This window comes from Elephas maximus, chromosome 2 (assembly GCF_024166365.1).
Source record: "Elephas maximus indicus isolate mEleMax1 chromosome 2, mEleMax1 primary haplotype, whole genome shotgun sequence".
NCBI lineage: Eukaryota > Metazoa > Chordata > Mammalia > Proboscidea > Elephantidae > Elephas > Elephas maximus.
Window position 1 is genome coordinate 83,318,990 of NC_064820.1, and position 27,821 is coordinate 83,346,810.

The 27,821-nt window shown below is 35.9% G+C and overlaps 1 protein-coding gene across 2 annotated transcripts in view; it reads left to right on the top strand.

Moving 5' to 3' along the window:
• The window catches only part of SCAMP1 (secretory carrier membrane protein 1), a 113,456-nt gene extending 87,449 nt beyond the window's left edge, over window positions 1-26,007 (top strand). For both annotated transcript variants that reach the window (XM_049866423.1, XM_049866415.1), the window contains exons 7-9: window positions 9,954-10,055; window positions 13,251-13,368; window positions 23,199-26,007. In XM_049866423.1, the coding sequence (XP_049722380.1) occupies window positions 9,954-10,055; window positions 13,251-13,368; window positions 23,199-23,363 (385 nt within the window). In that variant the 3' untranslated portion in view covers window positions 23,364-26,007. The remainder of the gene's footprint in view (window positions 1-9,953; window positions 10,056-13,250; window positions 13,369-23,198) is intronic.
• The last annotated feature ends 1,814 nt before the right edge of the window (window positions 26,008-27,821 follow it).

Consider the following 27,821-nt stretch of genomic DNA (forward strand, 5'->3'; position numbering starts at 1 on the left):
CACCCACTGCTCAGTTTAAGAAATAGAACATTATTAATACTGTTGAAGCTCTGGTTTGATCCCATTTCCCTGCTCCACAGTTAACCATTAGGGTGAAGTTAGATTTTTATTTTATTTTTGCTCATTCCATTATTATAATTCTAGTTTTATCATCTCTGTATGTGTCCCCTAGTTTTTTTTTTTGGTGTGTGTGTGTCTATTTATGGACTTTCCCCATTGACTTGTCTTGGCATCTTTGTTGAAAATCCATTGACCGTAAACATTAGGATTTATTTTTGGACTCTGTTCTGTTCTGTTGAACTATATGCCTATCCTTATACCAATACCCATTCTTGATTAATGTTCTTTGCACATGTGGGGTCGCCATGAATCAGAATTGACTTGACAGCAACTAACAACAACAGCATAGTAAGTCAGTCCTTCAATTTTGTTCTTCATTTTCAAAATTGTTTTGGCTATTCAGAGTCCATGGCATTTCATTTAAATTTTAATAGAACTAGCTTGTTAGGTGCCGTTGAGTCACTTCTGACTCACAGTGACCCTACATACAACAAAACAAAACACTGCCCAGTCCTGCAATGCTCACAAGCATTACCTTGCCATGCTTGAGTCCATTGTTGCAGCCACTGTGTCAGTCCATCTCATTTTGCTGATCTACTTTGCCCAGCATGGTGTCCTTCTTCAGGGACTGGTCCCTCCTGATAACATATCCACAGTACGTGAGATGAAGTCTCATCATCCTTGCTTCTAAGGAGCATTCTGGTTGTACTGCTAAGACAAGTTTGTTCTTCTGGCAGTCCATGGTATGTTCAGTATTCTTCACCAACACCATAATTCAAGGGAGTCAGCTTTTCTTTGGTCTTCCTTATGCATTGTCCAGCTCTCATGTGGATGTAAGGCGAATGAAAATACCATGGCTTGGGTCAGGTGTACCTTAGTTCTCAGAGTGACAACTTTGCTTTTTACCACTTTAAAGAGGTCTTTTGCAGTAGATTTGCCCAGTGCAATGTATCATTTGATTTCATGACTGCTGCTTCCATGGGCATTGATTGTGGATCTAAGTAAAATGAAATCCTTGACAACTTGAATCTTTTCTCCACTTGTCATGATGTTGCTTATACTAAGTCCAGTTGTGAGGGTTTTTGTTTTCTTTAAGTCGAGGTGTAATCCATACTGAAGGCTGTAGACTTTGATCTTCATCAGTAAGTGCTTCAAGTCCTCTTCACTTTCAGCAAGCAAGGTTGTATCATCTGCATATTGCAGGTTGTTAATGAGTCTTCTCCAATCCTGATGCTGGGTTTTTCATGTAGTCCAGCTTCTCAGATTATTTGCTCAGTATACAGATTGAGTAAGTATGGTGAAAGGATACAACCATGATCCATACTTTTCCTGACTTTAAACCACATGGTATCCTCCTGTTCTTTCTGAACGACTGCCTCTTGGTATATGTACAGGGTCCTCATGAGACAATTTAGTGTTCTGGAATTCCAGTCTTCACAATGTTATCCTTAATTTGTTATGATCCACGCAATTGAATGCCTTTGCATAGTCCGTAAAACATAGTCGGTAAATATCTCCCTGGTATTTCTGCTTTCAGCCAAGGTCCATTGGCTCTTAATCATACGCTACGTCCTGAAATGACTGAATGTCGACCAATTCTTTTTGGTACAGTGACTCTGTTTATTCCTTCCTTTTGTTTTTGGTACTTCCTGCATTGTTCAATGTTTTCCCTGTAGAATCCTTTAGTTTTGCAACTCGAGGCTTGAACTTTCCTCCAGTTCTTTTAGCTCGCGAAATACTAAATGTGTGGTTTTCTAACTTCAAGTCTTTGCATGTGTCATTATAATATTTTACTTTGTCTCCTAGAGCTGCTCTTTGAAATCTTCTGTTCAGCTCTTCTACTTCACCATTGCTTCCTTTCTCTTTAGCTACTCTAATTTCAACAGCAAGTTTCAGAGTCTCTTCAGACATCCATTTTGGTCTTTTCTTTCTTTCCTGTCTTTTTAATGATCTTTTATTTTTTTAATGTATGGTGCTCTTGATGTCATTCCACAGCTTGCCTATTCTTTGGTCATTAGTGTTCAGTACGTCAAATCTGTTCTTGTTCAAGTATGATATACTCAAGTTTGTATTTTAACTCTCCTGACTTGATGTAATTTTCTTTAGTTTCTATTTAAACTTGCACAGGAGCCTTTAATGGTCTGTTCCACAGTCAGCCCCTGGCCTTCTTTTGACTGATGATACTGAGTTTCTCCATGGTCTGTCTCCAGAGACACGGTCGATTTGATTCCTGTGTATTCCATCTGGCTAGGTCCACATGTATAGTTGTGATTTATGTTGTTGAAAAAGGTATTTGCAACGAAGAAGTCCTTGTTCTTGCAAAATTCTATCATGCGATCTCCGGCATCGTTTCTGTCACCAAGGCTGCTTTTCCAACTATCAGTCCTCTTCTTTGTTTCCAACTTTTGCATTCCAATCACCAGTTATTATCAATGCATCTTGATTGCATGTTTGATGAATTTCAGACTGTAGAAGTTGGTAAAAATCTTTAATTTCCTCATCTTCGGCCTTAGTAGTTGGTGCGTAAATTTGGATAATAGTTGTATTAAATGGTCTTCCTTATAGGAGTATGGCTGTTATCCTATCACTGACAGTGTTGTACTTCAGCATAGATCCTGAAATCTTCTTTTTGACAATGAATGGGATGCCATTCCTTTTCAATTTGTCATTGCTGGCATAGTAGACCATATGATTATCTGATTCAAAATGGCCAATATCAGTGTATTTCAGCTCACTAATGCTTAGTAATTCGATCTTTATGCAGTCCATTTGATTTTTGATGCCATCCAGTTTTCATAGATTCATAGTTTGTACATTCTGTATTGTACTTATTAATGGATGTTCGTAGCTGTTTCTTCTCATTTTGAGTCATGCCACCTTAGCAAATGATGGTCCTGAAAGTTTGACTCTATCTACATCATTAAGGTTGACTCTACCTTGAGGAGGCAGCTCTTCCCTGGTTGTATTTTGAATGTCTTTCCAACCTGAGGGGCTCATCTTCTGGCACTGTATCAAACAGTGCTCTGCTGCTATTCATAAGGTTTTCACTGGCCAGTTTTTTCAGAAGTAGACTGCCTGGTCCTTCTTCCTAGTCTGTGTTATTCTGGAGGCTCCACTGAATCTTGTTCACCGTGGGCGACCCTGCTGGTATTTGAAATACCAGTGGCATAGCTTCCAGCGTCATAGCAACACTCAAGCCACCACAGAACAACAAACTGCTGATAGACACTTGGGGAGAACTAGTGAATCCACTTCTATAAAAAAAAGTCTACTGGGATTTTGATATAATTGGATTAAATTTGTGGGTCAATTTGGGTAGAATTGATGTCTTAATATTAAGTTTTGTAATTTATAAGTATGGAATGTCTCCATTTATGTAGATATTGTTTAATTTCGCTAAGCAGTACTTTATGTTTTTAATGTTATTTTAAAGAGAATTATTTTCTTAATTTCGCTTTTGGAACCTTTGTTGCTAGTAGTTGGAAATATAGTTTACCTTCGTTATTGATCTTGTATCCTTCCACGTTGCTAAACTCCTTTGCTCTAGTAGTGTATGTGTTTGTGTGCATGTGCGTAGATTCCTTAGGGTTTTCTATATATACGATAATGTCTTCTGGAAATAAAAAGAGTTTTTCTTTTTCATTTCCAAAGTAGATATCTTTAATTAATCTACGTTTGTTTCTTACTTCTATCTATCTATTTATCCTTCCTCTCTTCCTCCCGCCTGCCCACCAATCCTCCCACTTTCCCTCCTCCCTCCCCTTCTTACCCACTCACCCACCTTTACTGCACTGGCTACAATCTCCAGTACTGTGGTGAATAGATATAGAAAGAGCAGAGATTCATGACTTGTTTCAGGTATTAGGGGAAAAGCATTAACTATTAAGTATGATGTTAGCTGTAGATTTTTTTGTAGATGCCTTTTATCAGTTTGAGGAGCCTTCTTCCATTTGCAGTTCTTTTTTAAAAAAAAAAAAATTTATATTTGCAATTCTTGAGAGATCTCTTTTTTCAAATCTCCTTTTTATATCTTTTAGTAGATTTCTGAGAGAAGAGTACTAAGGAGATTCTTCCTTTTTTAGGTCTTAATACTTGAGGAAATACTTATTTCTTACTCCACATTGAGTTTATAGTTTGGTTGAATATAAGGTAGAAATCACATCCTTCAGAATTTGGAAAACTGTCCCTTGGCTTTTAGCATGCAGTATTTCTATTGAGAAATCTGGTGCTATTCTGATTGTTCAACTTGGGTATTTTGTTTGTTTGTTTTCCTTTTCTAGGAACTATTTAAAATTTTCTCTCTACCCTTGGTATTCTGACAGTTCACAAAAATGTGTCTTGGTTGGTAAAGTTATATTCTTTCATGATTACGCTGGGCACTCTGTGGACCTTTAGTCTGGAGCCTTAGCTTCTGAATATCGAAAAATTTATTGTATTATTTCTTTAATCATCCCCTTTTCTCTGTTTTTTTTTTTTTTTGTGTTTTTGTTAAAAAGGCTTCTCGTTTGTCAGATATTGAAACTTGGGTAAACCTATTGTTCTTATCTTTTCTCTTGTATTTTCCACTTTCCCCTCCCCTGCTTTCTAAGACATTTCTGGAAATTTATTTTACAATAATCAGGATGACATCAGTCTTTTTAGTGGCAACACTGACAAGAAACAATGGGGCAATGCCTTCATTGTGGAGAAAATATGATTTTTAACGTAGAATTCTATGCCTAGTTAAACTATCAAATTTAATGTAAACTCAGAGATACTGTAGACAGGATTATAAAAACTATACCTATGCATATGTCCTTATTCAGGAATCTACCAGAGTAGAAGATGATTTCTGCGAAAATGAGGGAGTAAACCAAAAAAGAGGAAAACATGGGTTCCAGAAAACAGGAGTTCTAATACAAGAGAGAGCTCTAGTTTATTCCCAGGATAATGTTGAAGGGAGGTCTCAAGATGACAAGTAGATGGCCAGTCCAGAGCTCTATCAGTTCAGATATGAGCAGGTTAGAGACTTTAAGAGAAACAGCTGCAGGAAAATAAAATTGTTAGACTTCTTAATGGATTTAAATGTGTTAAGAGAGATTTATACACATGAAGGAGAAATTAGAGGTCAATTACTGGTTAAGAACATAGAAAAAAAAAACAAAAGACAATGGAAAATTAAAAAAAGATTGTGCAGGATGGGAAAACTAATCATACTTTACCTCATGGTTCAACTGTGAATAGTATTTATATAGTCAAAATAAGTGAGCAGTAAACCCATTGCCGTGGTGTGAATTCCCACTCATATCGACACTATAGGATAGAGTAGAACTGCCCTGCGGGGTTTCCAAGGCAGTAATCTTTATAGAAGCAGGCTGCCACATATTTCTCCTGCAGAGTGGCTGGTAGGTTCGAACCTCCGACTTTACAGTTAGCAGCCAAGCGCTTAACCACTGTGCCACTAGGGGTCCTTAAAGTGAGCAGTACTAACCAAATTTACATTAATCCAGCCAAAATTATGACTGTATTGGGAAGAAGAGGGAAACAGGAAGCGCGCATATGCATGGTAGTTACGGAAATGTGGAGGAATGTATAGGTAAGTTGTGTCCTTATTTTCTAGAATATAAATCAACAGTTAATATTTAAATGAAAAAAATCAAGAACCTTGAAAACATCACACTGAACGAAATAAGTCAGTCACAAAAGGACAAATATTGTATGATCTCACTTATATGAAATAAGCAAATATATAGGAACCAAAGATCTATCAGTAGTGGAGAGAGAAGGGGCGAGGTTTTGCTTAGGGGGCATTGTGGCTATGTTAATGGTGGTTGAATGATTTGGAAAAGATAGCGAGAATGGATGCACAACTTGAATGTACTCAATGTCGCTGAATTATACATGTAAAAATTGTTGAGATGGCATATGTTTTGTTATGAAAAATCAAGAAGTAGCCTTCCCCCACTACCTTTTGGTTTTCATTTGAGAGATTTAGGAAAGTTTTTAGCCTAGAGATATATTTTCTTAGGTTTTTAACTATTCTTATTTATTCACTTATTTAAAGAAATTTCAAAGGCACTTTTGTCTTTTTACCATCTATAAATGTTTCTTTTAATGTACCATTGTTACTTCTTTTCATGACCTGTTATTTTTTTAAGGCACACCTGTTTTTTAAGATATGCTGTTGTGCTATCTGGCATCATTTGCACTTCAGAGTAAATCAGTACTGTCAGATATCTTCTGAAAGGCTAGCTGAAGTGCAGAAAGTGTTAGTTTCAGCGTTTTAAAATCCCTGGCACTGTTATAATATTTGAGGTTTGCAGTAAATGTAGGAATTATATAAGGTGCTTGAGACAAATACTTCTTAAAATATCTTTTGGTGAGTCAGTTCTTGATTGTGTGTTTTGTTAGCTGGTTATTTTATACACATCTGGTGTTAAACGGTAATTCAAATAAATAGAGTAGCATTGCTTCTAGAACAGTAAAAGTAGGTATAGAAGAAACATTTAAGTATTTTATAGCTAAGAGTAGTTTAAGGGTAGAACAGAGTACAACTCCTCTACCTACATGAAGTCAGTAGTAGTACCTACATCATGAAGGTATCGTAAGGATTAAGTGGGAAAATGCATGTTTGGCATGGTCCCTGACATATGGTAAATGTTCAACAGATGTTAGCTATTATTGCAAAGTAGAGTTAGTTAAGTATAAAAGATCCAGAGCTTGAACCCAGGTAGTGATTTAGGTATTAAAATTTCATTACAAAAGCATTTTTCATTGTGCCTCTCGGCTTTTGGAAGAACATAGATCGGAAGAAGATAAAGTCCAGGTAGGATCTTCCATCGCAGTCCCATGTTTTTTCATCTAGTCTAGTGGTGGTTAATATTTTTAAGTTGCAGTCTCCATTATGGATTTAAAATCTGTGAACCGTCTTCCTAAGAAAAATACGCATATACAAAATTTTATGCATAATTTGGGGGTTACAGTCCTGCCTTTTAAAGCCTATTTTGGAACTCCCATTCTGGAGAAAGAATTGATTTCAGCACAAAATAATCAGAGGAAAATGGGGCTGGTTTAGCCAGTCTTGGATTCCTAGGTAACTAAGAAACGTAGCTGTACTTTTTAGGTTTCTTTTTATCCTAATATCTTTACATTTTCAAAAATTTCATGTGTTACTTGGTCTGGTATTAGTAATGAAGGTGCTAACTGTGTCTCAGATTTTGTTAGCAGCAGCCAAATATTATTTATGAGCAGAACATTACTTCTGTGAGCAAACGGTTTATTAGTGGTACTGTTGTACTAGCGGAGCCGTGGTTAAGAGCTTGGCTCCTAGCCGAAAATTCAAGTCTATTCCTTGGAAACCCTATAGGGTAGTTCTACTCTGTCCTATAGGGTTGCTGTGAGTCCAGATCGAGTCGATGGCAACGGGTTTTTATTGTGCTAGTATAATGGAGATACTAACAAATAAGATTTGTTGATTGCTTACTGTGTGCCTGCGTATCTCCCTGCCAAACACTTCACAGATATGATTTCATCCTTACAAAAATGACTGCACTGTTATCCCTGTTTTGCAAATGGAAAATTTCAGACAGAGGGGCTTAGTATTTTGCCCAAAGTTATATAGCTTAAAGTGTAAGAAGCTAGATTCAAATCGAAGCCTGCCTTTAAAGCTGCATGCTTTTGACCATTCTGTTGAGTTGCCAAAGGTAAAGAAGTTGACTGTTTTAGTTCTCAAGGTTCAATGTAAATTTTTGGTTAGCTCTTTTGAAATAATGAAACATCTTCCCTGTTCCCTCAAATTGTATTTATAATGAATATTTCTAGTATTGGTTTGGAAACCCTGGTGGCATAGTGGTTAAGTGTTATGGCTGCTAACCAAGAGGTCGGCAGTTCGAATCCTCCAGGCGCTCCTTGGAAACTCTGTTGGGCAGTTCTACTCTGTCCTATAGGGTCGCTATGAGTCAGAATGGACTCAACGGCAGTGGGTTTGTTTTTTTTCTAGTATTGGTTTGGAATGTGAAATGAACTTTATAAGTGCCTAGAAGCCTGTTTTCTCAGATTTATTATGGTGATTTAGGGGATTACTTTCTTGTAAAGGTTTGCTTTAACTTGATAATGTATTATTTTTAAAAAAAAAAAAAACCAAAAACCACTGGCTTCTTTGGGAATTTAGTTCTCTAATACTTCGATCTGGAAGAGCCAGGATGGCAAGTAGTAGGAGGTTTTGTCTCGCTCTGTCCATCCATCCGATCTATTTACTTGTGCATTCAGAAGAGGAAATAGATTACTTAGGTGGAATCATGATACCGTGGATACTTCATTGTAAACTGAGGCAGATAACATCTTAAAACCACTAGGCTTAAATCAGTGTTTACCTAATTACATTTCTCCTCTTTCTTTTTTGACTTAAGATGGCTGTGTACGAACTGGTTTATTTAAACAGTCAGCTTCCTAATCCCTTCTTGCATACAAGACCCCCTTCACATTTGGTTCTAGATGCAAGAAATCCTTTTACCTGTCCAGTTGTGTTTTTTCTCCTGGACTTTTTCTGTCTCTGGCTCTGAAACAGCCCTCCTCCTGGGGGTGATCTGGCTTTTCAGAGCTCCTTATAGCTTTACCTGGCACTTTCCTCAAATGAACTTAGTACTCAAGTGATGATTGTATTGCTCAAGTTTGTTTATACTTTAGAGTATTTTTTACTATTTGGTGTATGGGAAGGAAATTATTTATAGTTAATATGCTTTTTAGTACTGTGAATAGCTCAAGTTTTTGCATGTAAGTCCTTAATAAATTTGGGCTTTTGGCAGGGAGTGCAACCTCATTATTTTAAAATTATTTTTAACAGGACAGTCAGATGCACTTTTTTGTATCATTTTGATATATCAAACCAAGCCCACAGCCATCGAGTCAATTCTAACTCATAACAACCCTGAAGGACAGGGTAGAACTGCCACATAGAGTTTCCAAAGCTGTAACCTTTATGGAAGCAGATTGCCATATCTTTCTCCTGCACAGTGGCTTTTGGTTGGCAGCTGCCTGCTTTAACCACTGTGCCCACCAGAGCTTCTTTCATTTTAATATAAAGAACTAGAATTTCAGTGACTGCTTGTAAAGTTAAAAAAACAAGGCAAACTTTTTAAAATTTGAATGTGACTGATTTTGCATTTGGACAGATCAGATAGAGGAAGATTTGCACTCTCTTGGAGGTAAGAGTCCAGATAGTTAAGTGCTGGGATACGGAATTTATATTTTAGAGAACTTTGAAGTGCTTAAAAATAATCATTCATAATTAGCATGGTAAATGTACAGTGGAATGAATTTTACTTTCTCCTTGTTCATAAATAGAAAAGTTGGCTATTTATAAGTAAATAAGGTAAACAGATTTTATTGGCGCTTCCAGATTAAGATAGACGTGGAATCCATAGTGACAGAAAGGACTGGATGGGCAGGATGGAGGTAGCGTGGTGAGGGGGCACATGAGTATAAGGAAACTTTTGGGAATATTCACCATTTTAGGGGACGATGGATATGTTCATTTTCGTTATTAGGCAAGGTTCATGGGTGTATATATACGTGTCAGAACTTCTCAAGTTATATAAATATTTGTAGTTTATTATATGTTAATTAAACCTCAGTATAGCTGTTTAATTAAAAAAGGAAAGCAAAAATTTTTTTGTGTGTCAAGATGGATGTGTTACAGTTGGAAATTGAAAGGACAAGGTTAGAATAATGATAACATCCTCATCTAGTATTTAAAGTGTTCACATATCTTATTATGTTGTTATTATTTTAAATTCAAGCCTCAGGTAGTTGTCATTTTTTAAAAAAGCTTGGGTGTCAGTCTGCATTGAATGTAAAGGTAATAAGAAAAATGACGTTTTTCCCTTTTTCTCTCCCCCTCCCCTTTTTTAAAAAAGGAGTGACAGTTCATTCAGATTCTTTGTATTCTTCTTCGTCTATATTTGTCAGTTTGCTGTGCATGTACTCCAGGCCGCAGGATTTCATAATTGGGGCAATTGGTAAGTTATCTAATTACTCCAGTTTTAAGCTGTTAATCTAATATCTTTACATAATTTATGGCTTTTAAAAAATAGTTACACAGAAAAGCAAAAATAATGAAAGATGCAATTTAAAAATTTCCTAAGACATAACATTTGGATAAACCAACCTGTTTGAAGATTATATTCTCATTTTTTAAAACAGTAGATTATATATAATTTAAATAAAAGGCACATGTAAATTGGCACCAGGAAGAAAAAGGCAAATGAAACTAAAGAACGGTCAGAGAGATAGTAGGGCTAATGATTGTGGAAGGGAGTGAAAAGAACTTTAAAGATTTTAAGGAAAGGTGTACCTGTTATGTGTAAAGCACTATGTTAGGTGCACAGGGATGTGTGTGTGCACACCCACATTTTCATATATACACACATATAGATGCAGGTGTGCTGCATACACATTTACAGTCATGCTCCACATAACATTAATTCAGGTAATGTCCAGCCACTTATACATCACCTCCCGTTTCCTTTGTGGATGCACAGCCCTGGTGGTTCCACTCCTCCAGGTACACAGGGGCCCGAAGAGGCTGGAACAGCAGCCATGGGATGGGATTTCTGAGGCAGGGGAGAGAACAGGCTCTGGGGTGCTCGGTGAACTATGAAGGGCCAGCGTTGGAGACACTGAGAGTGCTGCTTGTTTGTGCTGCTGGTGCTACTGCTTGTCCCATTTGTGCTGAACAGCAGCCACAATGGGGACAAGGGCACTGGGCTCTGCAGGGGCCTGCAGGGCAGCCTGGGAATGTGGAGCCTAGAGGAGGCGTGGTCCGCTGCTGAAGGGGGCACGGATGAGTCACCTCATCCTCCCATCCCTGGGCAACCTCAGAGAGGTAGTGTATATAGTATGATGTTTGCACAACACCCAAATCACATAACATCCTCTTTCACAGAATGTAACGTGGATGTTAAGTGATGCATGACTGTATACATACATCTTTAAGCAGTAGAATCATTCTAACTGTGAAAGGATGCTCACTTAGTGAGGCACCCTTAGAAAGAGACTGAATGGACCCAGACCAGGAGATAATAGCAGATTTATATGTGTGTTCTCACACTCTGGAGCAAACATTCTTTGAGTGAAATGATTGGCAGAATTGTACACATTTGTAAAATTATCCCTCCCTCTCTTCTTTCTTTTTCAACTGAGTTGCATACAGTCGAATTCTTATAAACTAAAAGTATATATGATACAACTTGGATGTATTGTGTTCATAAACTAAAATCAGCATGTAACAAGAGTATTGCTGAAGACTGACATTTAGTATGCCACTACTGAAGCAGAGTCGTGACGAGCTGGCAGACAACTATTGGTAGCTTTGTAGAGTTCCTTGTGGACATAGATACTTGCAGAGAATTTATATAAGTCTTTTAAATCAGTTTTTAGGAAAAGTTTTCATTATTACCTTAAATACTACTTAGTTTTTGGCATTTGAGGGAAAGGAAATGATTTAAATGTTTAATTGAAAAATACACTTAACAAGATTTTTGTTTTTATGAGATTACTTTTACTTTCTAGCACAAAGTTAGAAAAAAACATTGAAGTTGAGCGTAATAGCATGTATAGTGACAAAATAGCACAGAAAGAGTCTGCCAATGAGGGTGCATACAGGATGAGCTGTTTCAAGATCTCATGCAGCTCAGATTTTTAAAAATTACACTTTTGAGATAATTGTGGATTCACATGCAGTTGTAAGAAACAATACCGAGTGATTCCCATGTACCTTTTACTCAGTTTCCCCCAAAGGTAACACCTTGTAAAATCATAGTATAATATCAAAACCAGGATCTTGACATTGCTGCAGTCACAATGCAGAGCATTCCCATCACCACAAGGGTCCCTCATGTTGCTCTTTTATGGCCATACCCACTTCCCTCCTGCTCCCACTCTCTCCTTAACCCTGGCAGCTACTCATCTGTTCTTTGTTTCTATTCTTCTCTGTTTTCAAGAATGTTATTTAAATAGAATCATGTAACCTTTGGGGATTGACTTTTTACACCCAGCATAATTCACTGGGCATTCATCTAGGTCGTGTATATCATTTCTTTGTACTGCTTTTTATTCCTCTTTATTGCTAAATAGCATTCCACGATGTGGATGTCCCACAGTTTGTTTAACCACTCTCCTGTTGAAGGACGTCTGGGCTGGGTTGTTTCTAGTTTTGGGCTATCGTGAATAAAGCTGTGAACATTCATGAATAAATTTTTGTGTCAGCATAAGTTTTCATTTCTCAGGAATAAAAGTCGAAGAGTGTAATTGGTGGGTCATATGGAAGTTGTATGTTTAGTTTTCTTAAAAAAAAAAAAAAAAAGGCTGGCAAACTGTTTCCCGGAATAGCTGTACCATTTTACATTCCCATTGACAATGTTTGATGTGATTCAGGTTTTCCACTTCCTCACCAGCATTTGATATGGTCACTAGTTTTTATTTTAACTATTCTGATGCATGTGTAGTGATATACCTAATTTTGGTTTTACTTTTCATTTCCCTAATGAATAATAATGTGGAACAACTTTTCATGTGCTTTTTATATCCTCTTTATATCCTTTTGGTGAAATGTCTCCATGTATTTTGCCCATTTTCTAATTTAATTGTCTTTTTTTTTTTTACTGTTGAGTTGTGGGAGTTCTTTATATGTTCTAGATGCTAGTTTTTTGTTGGATATGTGGTTTGCAAATTTTTCTTTCACTATTCAGCAGAATTTTAAATGATCATTTAGAAGAGGGATTAATGAATTCTTAGGGTTTAAAATGCAGTATAATTTGGTGGTAAACACTTCAGGCTCTGGAATTTGATGGTTTGGGTTTGAATTCAGACTGTGTGATTTATTAGCTGTGTGACGTTGGGCAAGTTACTGAATCTTTGTGACTCAGGTCTCATTTACAAAATAGGGATTGAAAGCAACATCTATCTTAATGAGATTCTTGTAAGAATAAAGTGAGTTAATATATGTGTGGGTATACACACACACAGATGACTCACTTCATACATTCACACACACACCCCCCCAACTCACTTTGTATATATATATATACATACATATAAAGAACTTGAACAGTACCTGTCTCATGATAAGTGCTGAATATGTGTTAGGTATTATGTTATTTTTTAAAAGTGTGCATTAACTTATTTGTTTAATTTTACTTTTCCTTAATTCGTAGTGGTTGGATCTCATCCCTTACTGGTCTCAATCAAAGTATTCCTGTTGGGATCATGATGATAATCATAGCAGCACTTTTCACAGCATCCGCAGTCATCTCACTAGTTATGTTTAAAAAGGTAAGTGAAATTCTGTATCTGTACATTTTTGTAGTGATGTTCAGTGTACATTTTTCCCATTTTGCTTGTAATTCATGTAACTTCAAGCCATTTTGTTCTTTTTATGTAAGTTTGCTCTTTCAGGATTACTTTCTACAACTAAAAGTTATGCATAAACACATTTTAGAAATTGCTGCACCTTTTTGGCTTCTGGTAAATAGGGAATATTTTTTCAAAATCCTGTTGTGAACCAAAGGTGTCTTTATGAATTGAAGTATCAACTTCATTTTTTAAATTTGGATGAGGCATATTAGCCTGATTAATAAATGTAAGTGAAGCTATTGTCTAGTGCATGCATTTTATTTGTATTTAAAATTTAAAGACACAAAATTATTTATTGATGAGTGTAAAATGATCTGGTGACAGGTTCAGGCTGGATCATGACATGAATTTTGTTTTTAGTAACTGCCCCATTATCTTGGCTATAATTCTTCCTGTAGAACTGCCATGGTCATGTTCCCATCCTTAAAAAAAAAAAAAAGATCATTATGTAGGGTGGGAGCTAAATCAATATTTTTGTTCATTTATAACTTTTGTTGTGTCTTGGCTATATATTGTTAATATTCTACTTCTGTTCAAACATGATATAGAAACTCTGAATAACACTTAAATTTCAAAATGATAAAGACTTCGGTGGGCCTCTTTCTCTTTTTTATTTTTGTTTTTTAAATTGTCTTAAATGCATATGTAACAAAGTATTTGCCATTTCAACATTCTTTACAGGTATACTTCAGTGACATTATTTATTTATCATATTGTTCAGCCATGTCATTCTGTTATTTTTTCATCACCTTTAACTGAAGCTTGGTGTTCCCTAAGCAATGAGATCTCACTTTTCCCTCCCTCCCTCCTGCCCTTGGTAACCACTAATAAAATTTGGTCTCTGTACACTTGTCTATTCTAGCTATTTCATGTAAGTGAGGTCGTATATTTGTCCTTTGTGACTGACTTATTTCACTTAGCATAATCTTTTCAAGGTTCATCCATGTTGTAACATGTATCATGACTGCATTTACTTATCCATTCATCTGTTGATGGATATTTAGGTTGCTTCTACATTTTCGGTATTGTCAGTAGTGCTGCAGTGAACATTGGTGTACAAATATCTGTTTGTGTTCTTGCTTTCAGTTTATTTGGGTATATACCTGGGAGTGGAATTGCTGGATCATATGGTAATTTTGTGTTTAACTTTTTGAGGAACTATCAAACTGAGCGTGTGCTATGTGGCAGACACTATTCTGTGAATGAGGTCAAGGAGTTCAGTTTAGTGTGAGAGAAAAACGATTGGGCACCGCAATTCAATGATTTAATGTCCATTATGGGGACAGTATAGGGAGCACGCAGGAGGGATGCCTAAATTAGTTGTGAAGGTCTTTCTAACTAATAAAACTTAGTTAAATACTGCCTCAACTGGGATATAACGATGTTAACTAAGTAAAAGGTAAGCGTTAGGGGAGAGGATAAATAGATACCAGGTAGCAGGAATACATGTTTATCTCTAGATGGAGGAAAATAGCATGACAAACTCAGAAAATTACAAGTAGCTCAGAATGGATGGGGAATGAACTTGGCACATGAATTGGGGCAGGGAAGAATGTGTGGTGTTGGTGGCAGAAGGTAGGGGAAGATGAGGCTAGATAGGTTAAGTGGTAGCTGTATCCTGCAGGATCTTGTAAACAAGGAAGCCTTCTCCAAAGAGTGGTGGTGAGTCATGGAAAAGTTTTGAGGAGGAGAGTAAATGAATTGATCAGATTTGAGTTTTAGATTATTCTGGAGTATGTGAGATCTGTTGGACAGGGGTGTAGTACTTGGAAAAACTAAGTCTGGGAGACCAACTAGGAAGCTGGTTAGTGATGATGGTGGCCGAGACTAAGGAAGTGTCAGTGTGTGAAGTAGATATAGTCAAGAGAAAGCAAGCAGGTAGTGATTGATTTGACTTGGGGCTTGGAAGTGAAGGCTGAGGGAAGAGCCAAAGATGACCCCCGGGTTTGTAGGCGATGGGCTGTTCAGAAAGAAAGAGTACAGGTTTCCCCTGCTATCCGAAAATGGAATGTTCCTGTGAAACCTTTCATTAACCAAAATGATGTAAAGTGAAGAAGCAATTACCATGAATTTATATGGGAAAAAATTTTGAGCATTCCCAGACCCGAAAAATAACCCACCAAATCGTACCAAATAATACACAGAACCTAAAATAATACTAATGTGTAGTAAGAGCAGGAACGATACGATAAATACACAGCCTATATAAAGTAGAACTAATGCATGTACAGTGTAGTTTGACTTACCAGAATTGGGAAGACAGTACAGATGCTCACAGACATGGCGGCTTGATGCTGAGATGCTGAGTGTAGTTGCTGGGGAAGGAGCTTGGTGAGGCCGCTCTCCCTGCTCAGGGTACCTGCTGCCTTTCGCCTTTTTTCATAAAAGCGAAAATTCTATTTGGATTTCTTTTCGTTAGCGAAAGCAGGTACTAATGTAGGTCCTTCGCAAAAGTGTAGTGGCGTAAAGCAGACTTTTGAAAAGCGGGCATACCTGCATCAGAAGAAGAGCAGGTTTGAGGGTTAGATGATTTAAACTTTGGATATGGGAAGAGTTTGAAATGCCGGCGGGGCATTAAAGTATAAATAGTCGGCTTTTGGTATACACATTGGTAACAAAAGAAAGAGCTTTAGTGTGGATTTCTAGATTTGGAAATGATTGACTTGTGATGTAAGTGAACCTATAAGGTGTGTATGGAGTAAGAAGAGGGCCTTCAGAAGAACATAACCATCATTTAAGAATCTGTTGAGGGAAGAAAAAGAATGGAGAGAATTTTAAGCAGAGTAGTGGTGTGGGGAATATGCGGCACAGATAACTCATAGAGTCGTGCTGCTAAAAAGTTACAAGTTAGGTAAGGGTGTGGAGGGAGCATTTATTCTCCAGCTGCTGTGTGAGGACAGCTGTGTGCAGCACTCTGAATTCTTTAACCTGCAATTTTATTTCTCCTTCCGTTTTTCAGGTACACAAATCGTCAGGATTCAGCTCATGAAAGGAAAAGTTTTAGAGCTATGCTTACTGTGTGCCAGACATTCAAAACAAATGTGACTGTTTTCCAAAAAAGAGAAAATTATTAATATGGGGATTATGCAGCATACTCTGTTATTTTGTTTTGTTATTTTGATTGACTTTTTTTTTTTTTTTAAACTTCATACTTAAAAAACTCAACCAAGTCTCTAAACTTTTCTGGGTCTCATATTCTTTATTCATGAAGTAAGGAGTTTAGATGAGATGATTTTCTGTATAATTTTATGAAGTACAATAGATGGGGATAATATAAGCTAAAATACCATTTGAGCCAGTCTTAATATTTGTAATGACAGATGTTTTCCTCGGCTGCTAACTAAAAGGTTGGCAGTTTGAATCCACCAGCCACTCCTTGGAAACCCTATAGGGCAGTTCTACTCTGTCCTGTAGGGTTTCTGTGAGTTGGAATTGACTCCATGGAGGCGGGTTTGGTGTGTGTTTTATAGAAGAAATTTAAGATCTGATAAAAACACCAGATTTTTCTTTCTTTTAATTTTTTGTTGCTTTTTCAAAACCAGCTGCTTAAAAAAAATCCTTTGATGGGTTTGTAGCTGTGGTTTGTAACCACTAGGGGTCAGGCTCTTCATAAACAGTTAATGCCCTCTAAAAGTAATCTATGCACATGATTTTGATCTAGGATTATTGGCTTTTATTATGGCTCTTCTGTCTTGCCGTCTCCAACCAAATGTGCTCTAATTCAGTTTCAGTTGAATTAAATAAAAATTTTAGAATTTTGTTGGCTTTTTGGAGCCTTGCATAATTAGAGTGGCTAATCATTGGTATGTAGGAGGCCTAGTATGAGCACTATATTATCTTTATTTCCCCCAATATCATTTTATAATCCAAATTTCAAATAACTGTAATGTAAGAATATATGTGTCTTGTACCTCTTAATGGAATGGTTCAGTCCTTATTTTTCACAAATATGTGATTTCTTACTTCCAAATAAGAAGCCCTGGTGGTGCAGTGGTTAAAGCACTCCGCTGCTAACCAAAAAGTCAGCAGTTCGAACCCGTCAGCCACTCCGAGGGAGAAAAATGTGGCAGTCTGCTTCTGTAAAGATTTACAGCTTTGGAAACCCTCTGGAGCAGTTCTGTTTTGTCCTATAGGGTCTCTACGAGTAGGAATTGACTTGTTGGCAGTGGGTTTGGTTTGGTTGGTACCTCTTAGTAGATAACGGGAACGGTTCAATCTTTGTTTTTCACGAATACATAGATTTCTTAAGTTTTTCTCAGGTTACTTCCAAATAAGGAGCCCTAGTAGCGTGTTGGTTAAGTGCTTGGCTGCCAACTAAGAAGTTGGCTGTTGAAACCCACCAGCCGCTCCATGGGAAGAACGGTGTGGCAGTCTGTTCCCATAAAGATTATAGCCTTGGGAACCACAGGGAGCAGTTCTGCTCCGTCCTGTAGGGTTGCTGTGAGTTAGAATTGACAGCAATGAGTTTGGTTTTGGTCTTTTGGTACTTCCAAATGTTATTTTTTTAAAAGGCCCTCTTTGTATAGTAATCTATTACAATTGAATAATGGTTTGGGGACAAGGGGGAGATATTATAAGTAAGTTAAATAACAATAATGAGTCACAGGAAACTTTATACCAGGGGAATCCAATTTTTTTCCCTTCTTTTAATTGGTATAAGAGTTAGAATAACTTAATATAGAAGACGTGAATAGATAACGTTACGGTTGTTCTTATGTGCCATTGAGTCAGTTCCAACTCATAGCGACTCATAGGACAGAGTTGAACTGCTCCCATAGGGTTCCCAAGTGGCTGGTGAATTCGAACTGCTGACCTTTTGGTTAGTAGCCAAGTTCTTAACCATTGTGCCCCCAGGGCATAATTTATATTCCTTTTGGGATATAGTTTTGAATGATTATCTTTTCCATGAAATTTTAAAAAATTGTACATAGACTAATGTCCACATTAATAAAACAATTATTAATAGCCATATTTTTGCATTTCAAAAGAATTTTAGAAAAAAAGTTGTTTCACTTCTTTAAAAAACAAATTTCCTTAAGTACTTCAATTTTTTTTTTATCAAAATCTGATGTGAAAATATTTTTTTCAATTTGTGTGACAGTGTAGAATTTGGGTACATGATCCAGAATAATGGCAAACCTCATTTATTAGTTGAATTGGCATTTTACGTTAAATGCTTTGCGAAGGTATCCTAGTATATAAAGTGACAGCCTTAGATTAAAGACAACCTTTACTTTCTTCGGAAGCATTGTTTCTTGCTTACCCATATTTTGGTATATTTTTCACCTAGGTCAGAAAGCTGATAATGTACTGTTCTTCTGTAGTCACAAATAGGCATGCTGCTTTTCTTTCCCCCTTTTACTCTTAGAACTACCCAGCATTATAGTTTGTCCTGATTATGAAGTAATTCCATATGATTCACATTGCCTATTAAAAAGCTGGTCCAGATACTTCTCACCTTCACTCAGGGGAACGGAGTGACGTATTTTTTTTGCAAATAATGCGCCCATGTACATACAACGTGGGGAAATGATGAAATTAAGTAAAACAGTTCTGGCATAACACATGCATTGTTTGCATAAAAATATAGTAGGTACAGTAATACTTTTGAATTCCTAGGGGAAAAATTTGGCACTCCTGAGCAAGTTACTTACATTCTGTCCACAGCTGGTATCCTTGGTATTTTTACTTTTAAAAACATTTAACCCCTGATTAAGCCTTATACTTTGTAACGTAAGAAAAAAAAAAAACAAAACAGTGCCGTCCAGCCTGTTAAAGCAGTATTGCACTTACTTGGTAACTTTTTTTTAAATAATATGGATAATTTGGGGCCGTTGTTTAATTCCTAGTAGATATAAAACAAACAGGTATTTATTCAGTGGCTTCTACTGCAAGTTACTGCGCTGTGTATTTTAGGGGTATAACAATGAGGAAAAATTAACTCTTACTTTGAAGGAACTAGAAGTATGTTGGGTATAATAAGACATGGTGGGCAGACTCTACAAAAAGAAGCACAATATATATACACATGCCATAAAAGATGTACAGAGCATTGTGAGTGCTCATAAGAGGGAGAGCCACAGCTGGTTCAGGCAGAAAAGAAAGCAGAGCAATATTTAAGGTATGTCGGAATTTCAGCAGGGTAAAATTAGGTGAGCACTAGTTGTAAATGAAGAGTAACGGGAATCTGACCCAGATCCGAGGGCAGAAGGGCTCATAGAGGGTTTCTAGGAAATGTTATATTTTAATTAAAAATATGAGGCTTAGAGCCCATAGGTTTAAAAAAATTTTTTTAAGTGAAATGTATGTGTATATCAATATATACACACAAATGAATTTTTACTTTTTATACACACATATCGAATTCATTTGTTTTTATTTTCCCACCTTTTATAAAGTAAAAATAATTGTGGTATGATAGAGATCTATTAACAAAAGCATAATTTCTTAAAATGCTATTCTGTAAGCTTTAATGGAAACATGCTTGAATTATTTTGTTTTAATAAAGTACCATGTTTCTTTACTTTCCATAGTATACAATTAAAAAAAACTGTTTTACATAGCAGATTAGGTTCCCATTTAACAATTTTTATACAGATTGTTCTGTGAAATTGGTTACATTTTTCGCAATGTGTCAACATTCTCATTATTTCCATTCTTTTTGTTCTGTTTCCATTAGCTTCCCTGCCCCTCCTTCGCTTCTCATCTTTGTTTTAGGGTATATGTTGACCATTTCATCTCATGTATTTGATTATTTAAGGGAGAACAGTATTCATGAGTGATATTGTTTATTTTATAAGCCAGTCTATTATTCGGATGAAAAGTGACCACCAGGAATGGCTTCATTTCCAAGTTAAAGGGTATTTTAGGGTGATAGTCTTGGTGGTTCTTCTAGTCTTTATCAGTCTAGCAAGTCTGACCTTTTTTAGGAATTTGAGATTTGTTCTACATTTTTCTCCCTTTCTCTCCAGGACTGTCTATTGTGTTTCTGGTCAGAATGGTTGGTAGTGGTAGCCAGACACCATCTAGTTCTGGTCTCAGGCTACCTGAGGCCGTGGTTCATGTGGGCTGTTAGTCCTGTGGACTAGTTTGTTTTTCGAGTCTTTGGTTTCCTTCATTCTCTTTTGTTCCAGATGAGTAGAGACCAATAGTTGTATCTTAGATGGCCTCTTGCAAGCTTTTGAGACCCCAGATGCTACTCACCGCACTAAAACGTGGGACATTATCTTTATGAACTATGTTATGCCAGTTAACCAAGTTGTCCCACAAGACTGTGGTCCCAAGCCATCAAACATAGTAAACCAATCCTTGGAGGTGTTTGGTTGTGTCTAGTAAGTATCCGTAACTGTGCACCCTGTGTGGATTATTATATGTATATATGAATATATATGCAGTTTTTGTACTCATAAACATACAGAAGCTTTGGTAGCATAGTGGTTAAGTGCTACGGCTGCTAACCAAAAGGTCAGCAGTTCGAATCCACCAGCGCTTCTTGGAAACCCTACTGGGCAGTTCTCCTCTGTTCTATATGGTCGCTATGGGTCTCAATCGACTCAGAGGCAACTAGTTTGGTTTTAGAACAGGTTTGTAAACATATATATACATGTGCCTACAGATACACTTCTACATGCACATCTACCTATGTAACCACACACATATATGTACCTTTGGTTATTGCTGCAAAATCGTGTGCCATAGTATATGATTTCGACATATGCCACCACAGTGTGCACGAGGATCTGGTTCTGAAGGTACACTAAGGAGCTTCTGGAGTTGGTTGTGACACTTACACATTTACGTATGTTCTCGTCTGATCCTTAGAAAGTACTGCCTAATCAGATAGAAAGTAGTGGAACAAATAGATTCGAAGTCTAGTGTCCTTTCTCTGATACTTTTAGAACTAAATATTTAGGCTGATGTTATTCTCATAAGTAGAAAAGGTGGCAAATATTTAAGTTGGTTACTTTTTTAAATTACAGTGATCTTAAAACTTTCTCCCTGATTTCCTAAGGAATATGGTATCAGTAGATATCAATCTAACATGGGAGGGAACCTATAAACTTTTAAAGAGCACTGTGGCAAGGAACACATGTGTGATCTTTTCCCTCTAGGTGGCTCTCTGGTTCTGTATAGATACAGACTGTTAAGAAATACTTGCCATTTCTACTTTTATTTCTTCTCTTTGCTTTGTGGCTGTGGATTTTAAGTTGTAGTAGTTTTTGTAAGTGAAGAAGGTTAGTTAGATTTCTGTAATATACTTCAGTTTTCTAAAAACCAATCGTATTTACTCACTGTGAGATAAGCTTGAACACAGGTATAGCAATTTATTTGTATCTTTAATTTTCCATAGAAAACTTGGTTTTTAAAAGTGGATAAAAATAATTCTCTACTTCGGATAGTGCTATGGTACTAGGGAAAAAAGAACTTTACAGTTTACCAGTGTATGTATTTGTCAGTGCGCTCTTTACCTGACCATTTTATTCTTCGATCCACAGTAACAATGGTGTTTACTTTTACTGCTCCATCGAAAGCACTTGAGGCTGTCTTGAGTATTTTTACCTTTTACCTAGTAGTTCTTCATTCTGTGACATGCATGCTTCCTTTGACATTTTGTTTTTCTCATCCCTCTCCTAATCATCCCTTCTTGTTGTGGATGCTCCTTAGATATTGGTGTCTTAACAGGCTTCTGTACTTGGCACTCTTTTGCCACTCGGTTTTCTCCACGGCCAATTTCATTTAAGCCAGGGTTTCAGCTACCATTTATATGCTGATGATTTCCAAGTCCATGTCTCTAGCCCGTTCCAATCTTGAGCTCCAAAACAAATGTCTTCACCTGCCTGCTGTGGCAGGCCTAGAGTATGTGTTCAGTGAGGATTTTTTGAATGAATGAATGTTCAGAACTGAGGTTATCATCTCCCTTCCCCCTTAAACCAAGATACCCTCTCTGTTCTCTATCTTCTTGAAGCCAGACCCAGAATCCAAGCTTGACCGGAGACTCTAGTCAGGCCAGTCACAGTGCAGTGCAATTACAGGTTTAGTACTTGTGTCCCTCCTTTGCCTCCCAAGTTTGCGGGCATGTAATAAGTAAAAGAATGGTTGTAATTTGCATTGTTATTCCTTTTTTCAAATTTGTATTAAACTGAGTGGCTCATGTTATGTATTGATGGGCTTCCACATTCTACAGCTTAAAACATATGTTGATACAAAGAGTGTTTTTGAAACCCTGGTGGTATAGTGGTTAAGTGCCATGGCTGCCAACCAAGAGGTTGGCAGTTCAGATCTGCCACCCAGGGGCATTGGTGTATAGGTAGCCAGCTTAAAAATAGAGAGGTCTTGTTCTTGTTGAATTGTCTTGGGTAGTAAATTTATGTACTAAACTCAGATTGTTTCTTGTCCTTATGTTTAAACCATTCTGTTGTAATGCTGTAATAACCTTAATAATTAACTCACTGGGTACAGAGGAAAGCATAGGTTTTTGCATTTGGTTAAGAAATTGTTCTTTAAATTATCTGAGATTTAGCATAAGCATAATTATCTCTTCTGCATTAGGGAAAATAAGGAACAACCTATAGTAACAGAAAATACTTAAATGCAATATTGTGTGTCAGTGTGGTGGCTGATGCTCTTGATCCTAGGAATTGTGACTCAAAGCTAGTCCTTTTATCTCTGAGTAATACTGAGATTAAGAGCTGCTGAAGATGAATGTGTAGATTGCCGCTTACCTTTCCCACCTTTTTATGTCTCCATAGGTCCACGGACTATATCGCACAACAGGTGCTAGTTTTGAGAAGGCCCAGCAAGAGTTTGCAACAGGTGTGATGTCCAACAAAACCGTCCAGACTGCAGCGGCAAATGCAGCTTCAACTGCAGCAACTAGTGCAGCTCAGAGTGCTTTCAAGGGCAACCAGATTTAGGGAGTCTTCAGACAAAACGCTGTTACCTTTTGACTGTACTTTTTCCAGCTACTGTATTCTATAAATATTTTTATGTTCAGAACACAAAGTACACACAGCATGTATATTTCCTGTTCACTTGTGCATGGGCTAAAACCAGAAAAATTTCCTGTCTTATTATTTTACCTAATAGTTTTCTTAATATTTCAGTACCCCTTGCAGAAAAAATAATTACTTGCAAAAAAATATTCTCCATATTTTTTGGGGGATGAATGTTCAGCAGATTATTTCAGTGGTGACACACTGAAATTAATATGGTACTTATGACTGAAAATGCATTTAGTATTAGCTGCAGTAGTTCTTTTAAGAATCTTTAGACATAAGGATTACACATTGGAGCAGTAAAGCAGTGCTTCATTCCTGTTTCCCTATTTATGCTGAAAGAAATAGGGCAGTGGAGACTTAGGAAATTTTAAATTGGCTTGCTTTTTATCAGTTTCAGTCACCAGCGAAGAGCCTGTGTGAATTTCATAGTTGATAATGTACATTTTATCTTCTTTTTATTTTTTAAGAGTAGTTGATATTTTGATATCAATCTCTGATCTTGCATGAATTAGTATTTTGGGTTCTGCACTGCTTATGGTTGTTGGAGATTTTTTTTGGAATCAGAAATGATTTTCTGTAATAGTTTCTTTTAAATAAAAAATGTATTGGAGTGCAATAAGAGAATTTAATATAATCTGCAGTGCATTATCCAAAAGAAAAGAAATATAGTCGATGGAGTAGAGCTTAGTGATAAGAATTCATTTTAAAAAGATTTTCAGTATTCATATCATAGAAAGATATTACTGTATGGAAACTAGTATATTTTTTGTGGCTTATCTTTTTAATTGAACTGAGAATGTGTTTGGCAGCTTTTCTTTTTTTTTTTTGGTGTAATTTTTACAGAGGTATTAAAGTCTAGCCTAACTTCTTATGCAAAAAGAGCAGACAGTATTTATGGGATTTTTCTTCTAGCCTCTCATTTCTAATGATATTATTAAAAAAAAAAAAAGACCCTGGCATTTCACATCTACTGAATTCCTAATATGTCTCAGTCTTTCAGGTTTTGAGACAAACTGAAAACATTTAAAATTGCCAGGAATAGAAAAAACATTTTAATTGCTCCAAGAAAGAAAATACAAATTCAGTTAACTATTAATTATGAATACTGAAATTGTTACTACGCAGTGTGGAAATTCATTCTCATAGCCCGCTTGGGTTTAAATTTTGAGTCATTTTTAATGCTGATCAAAGGGCTCAAAGATACTGGTAAAGACATGGTCCTGTGTTTTAGAAGTCTTTGGCTACTTAAAGATTATAGAATGATAGGTAGTGATTTATTCAACTTGATTTTAAATAAGGGGATCGTCTATTGGATTATATTACTTAAGATTGCAAATCTTTTAAAAAAAAAAAATCAGAATGGCAGAGATGGTTAAATCACTTTTGTTCTCCTCCCCAAATAGAGAGTTAGAATGAGTTTGTGGTGGGGGTAGGATGGTGAGGAGACATGGTTTTCACTGTTTATGAAGAAGCTCTGCATGATGCTAGGTGACACAGGTCCATCCAGATGGTGTTTACATTTGATTTATTTGGGGCTTTATTGAAATAATATACTTGGAAGATACTTCTTTTCTTCTGAAGAAAATGGAATTCAAAATATGAATTCAAAGCTGTTTTCATGAATATTTCTGACTAGTGATAATCTCTACCCACATTCTCAACCAACTAAGTCCACTTAGCTCTTCAGAGCATATAATCTTTTTATTGAGAATTTGTTTCATCAGTGTGCTTTACTGAGTGTGGATTTTTACAGACATTGCAACATTCACTAGAAAAATACAAGAGCACCTATATTCATTAATTTATATCCCAAGTTTATTTTTGTTTTTCTTGAAAATATAAATAAAAGATATAGGGAGATTTTTGAAAAATACTGAGATACATTGAGTATTTTTCTTCAGAATAGAGATGTTATCTCTCTATTATCCAGAAATCCCCAAAGATAACATTGTTAAATATCAAAGAATAGTTGCAACCATGGTATCTTTTGTGTGGATAGGGAAAGTAGTATTTTAAAATCCAGTTGTTTGGGTTATTTTAATACACATTTGTGGGAGAAAAAAATTTTTTTTTTTTAAACATTGAATTAAAATGATGGCAGTACTTACAATTTGATCAGGTATAAAAGAGGATTTAAATTTTTATATTCCCTAATCTCTGAACAGTAATCAGTAAGTAGTCATATTTTCAGTCAGCAAAAGATTGGCATTTATTAGTGTTTCATATTTAATACTAAATTACCCAATACGGAAGTCATGAAATGGTCTTCACATAGTGAGAGGCCACGTCATTTTTCACTTTGCAATATTGTACCTTGGCTATTTGAACACTGGAAAATCATTCCTCAGTGATTTGTAACTTGGGACTTGGATTATTTATCTAGGATGTTTGTATATTTTGTCAATGAGTAATATTGCGCTGCCATCCTGGTGATTGTTGTGGTTCTATATAAATGCCCTCCATCTGTTCCTCTAATGTTGCATGTTTTCAGTGGTTTGGAAGTTTTGTATATTTATTGTATCAACACAGTGTGTCATAAAATAAAATGCTGTTTACTGGAGGGCTTGTTTGTATAATTTTAAACACTATATTAATACTTCAGAGGCAGAAATTATGCAGAAGGTTTAATGTACATAGAAATTCCACATTTGATTTTTAAAAATAATCTGTATAATTCTATAATGCGCTAAAGCAAATAAATAATATGAAAAGCATAGTCAAAAAACAGCACCATAAAATGACAATTTTTCTGTTGCATTAGACCTTAATAGGCAGTGAAAACATGAGCTTCACTGAACCCAACTTTCAGGTCAAAATACACCAACTCCTAGAAGCTAGTCAGAATTAAAATGGAAAAGGCGTTTTGTGGCTCGGATTTTTCCGTATGGGTTCCAATGAATGCCTGTGTACTAGTATTGTATGGATTCTGTTGAACTTGTGTTCTGTTTCCTAACCTCACTACTGTTGCTGTTTTATGTATTGTTGAAAGTACCTGTTTATGTATTGTTGGACTTTCACTTGGTTATCTAAAGGGGATGTAAAAATATAATTTAAAATAATGTTCATAGTGAATCTTATTTTGGGAAATACATGTTAAAACAGGTACAGTATTTTAGATTTTCTAGGTGTTATCTAAGAAAAAATGAGTTTAGATTTGCAAACCTAATTTACTAGGAAAATACCTTATTCTGTAATCCACATTGAGATAATTTATGATTTGAATTTTAGAGGGAATTTATGTTCAATTAGGCTTATTGTTTCTGTAAATCATTTGTAATAGCATAATGCTTTTATAGTTATTGTGATTTGATAATCTTTTTCTGAAAACACTGACATTTAACATCTAATTTTTATCTTTATTGGTAAAATCTATGTTTAGCATGACAATGTAACAAATTTAGGGCATTTTTTGTTTCTTATCTATGGGTTAAAATGACTGTTCTCATACACCGTTTCACTGTATCTCCCTTTTTTCCTTATAGGAAATGTTTAGAGAAATTTGTTCATTCCGTGTGAGTAAGCCCTTTAGAGGTGAAATAAATGTGACTAATTTAAAAATAATTTAGGATGGTTAAAAATAAAATACACTTTGATAGATTTTCAAGCACCATAATATAATTTTATTTGGAGTAGAACAATGTGTTTTAAAACATTAGAGTTGTTTTAAAAACTTGATTATTAAACTAAAAAGTTATATATCATTGGGTATTATGAAAAGTGAAATATTTCCACTAGAATTTTAAAGTACTTTTAACAAAATAGCATACTTTTCATATTGATGGTTTTTTTTAAACCTTCATTAGGTTTTATTACAGTATATAGAGAGCTAGCAAGAAATCTATAGAAATTTTCTAAGCCAGACATTGCCACTTATTTATCCTAGATAGACAAATATCTCTAAAGATTCTAGGAAAAAGGAAGAGACTTCTCTAGTCTTTCTCATCCTTACTGTGAGCTTCATACTTACAATTTAACTTTGTGGTTTTGGGTAAGACAAAGCCTTAAGCCTGTGGAATTTTCATTAGCATTGTGCATGATTTTAAACATGGAACATGGAAGCCACTGTGTAGCAGTGCATTGAATCATATATTGTATTAAATTTTATGTTGGTCCAAATCATGATTTATTTTTCAGCTCAGATTTTTCTGGGCTTGGCATGGCTGATGGTATAGCTAAAACCCACCTGCCATTAAAACCTGTTTTATTTTTTCTTTAACAGGGACAGAAAATCCTTCTACCTAGTAATTTTTCGTATACTTGCATAAGACTTCTCTGAATATTATCGTCTTTACATTAAAACAACTCTATAATTAAAAAAAATTTTTTTTATTATAATTTATAGGATCATACCATACAAGTTTTATTCTTGAGCTC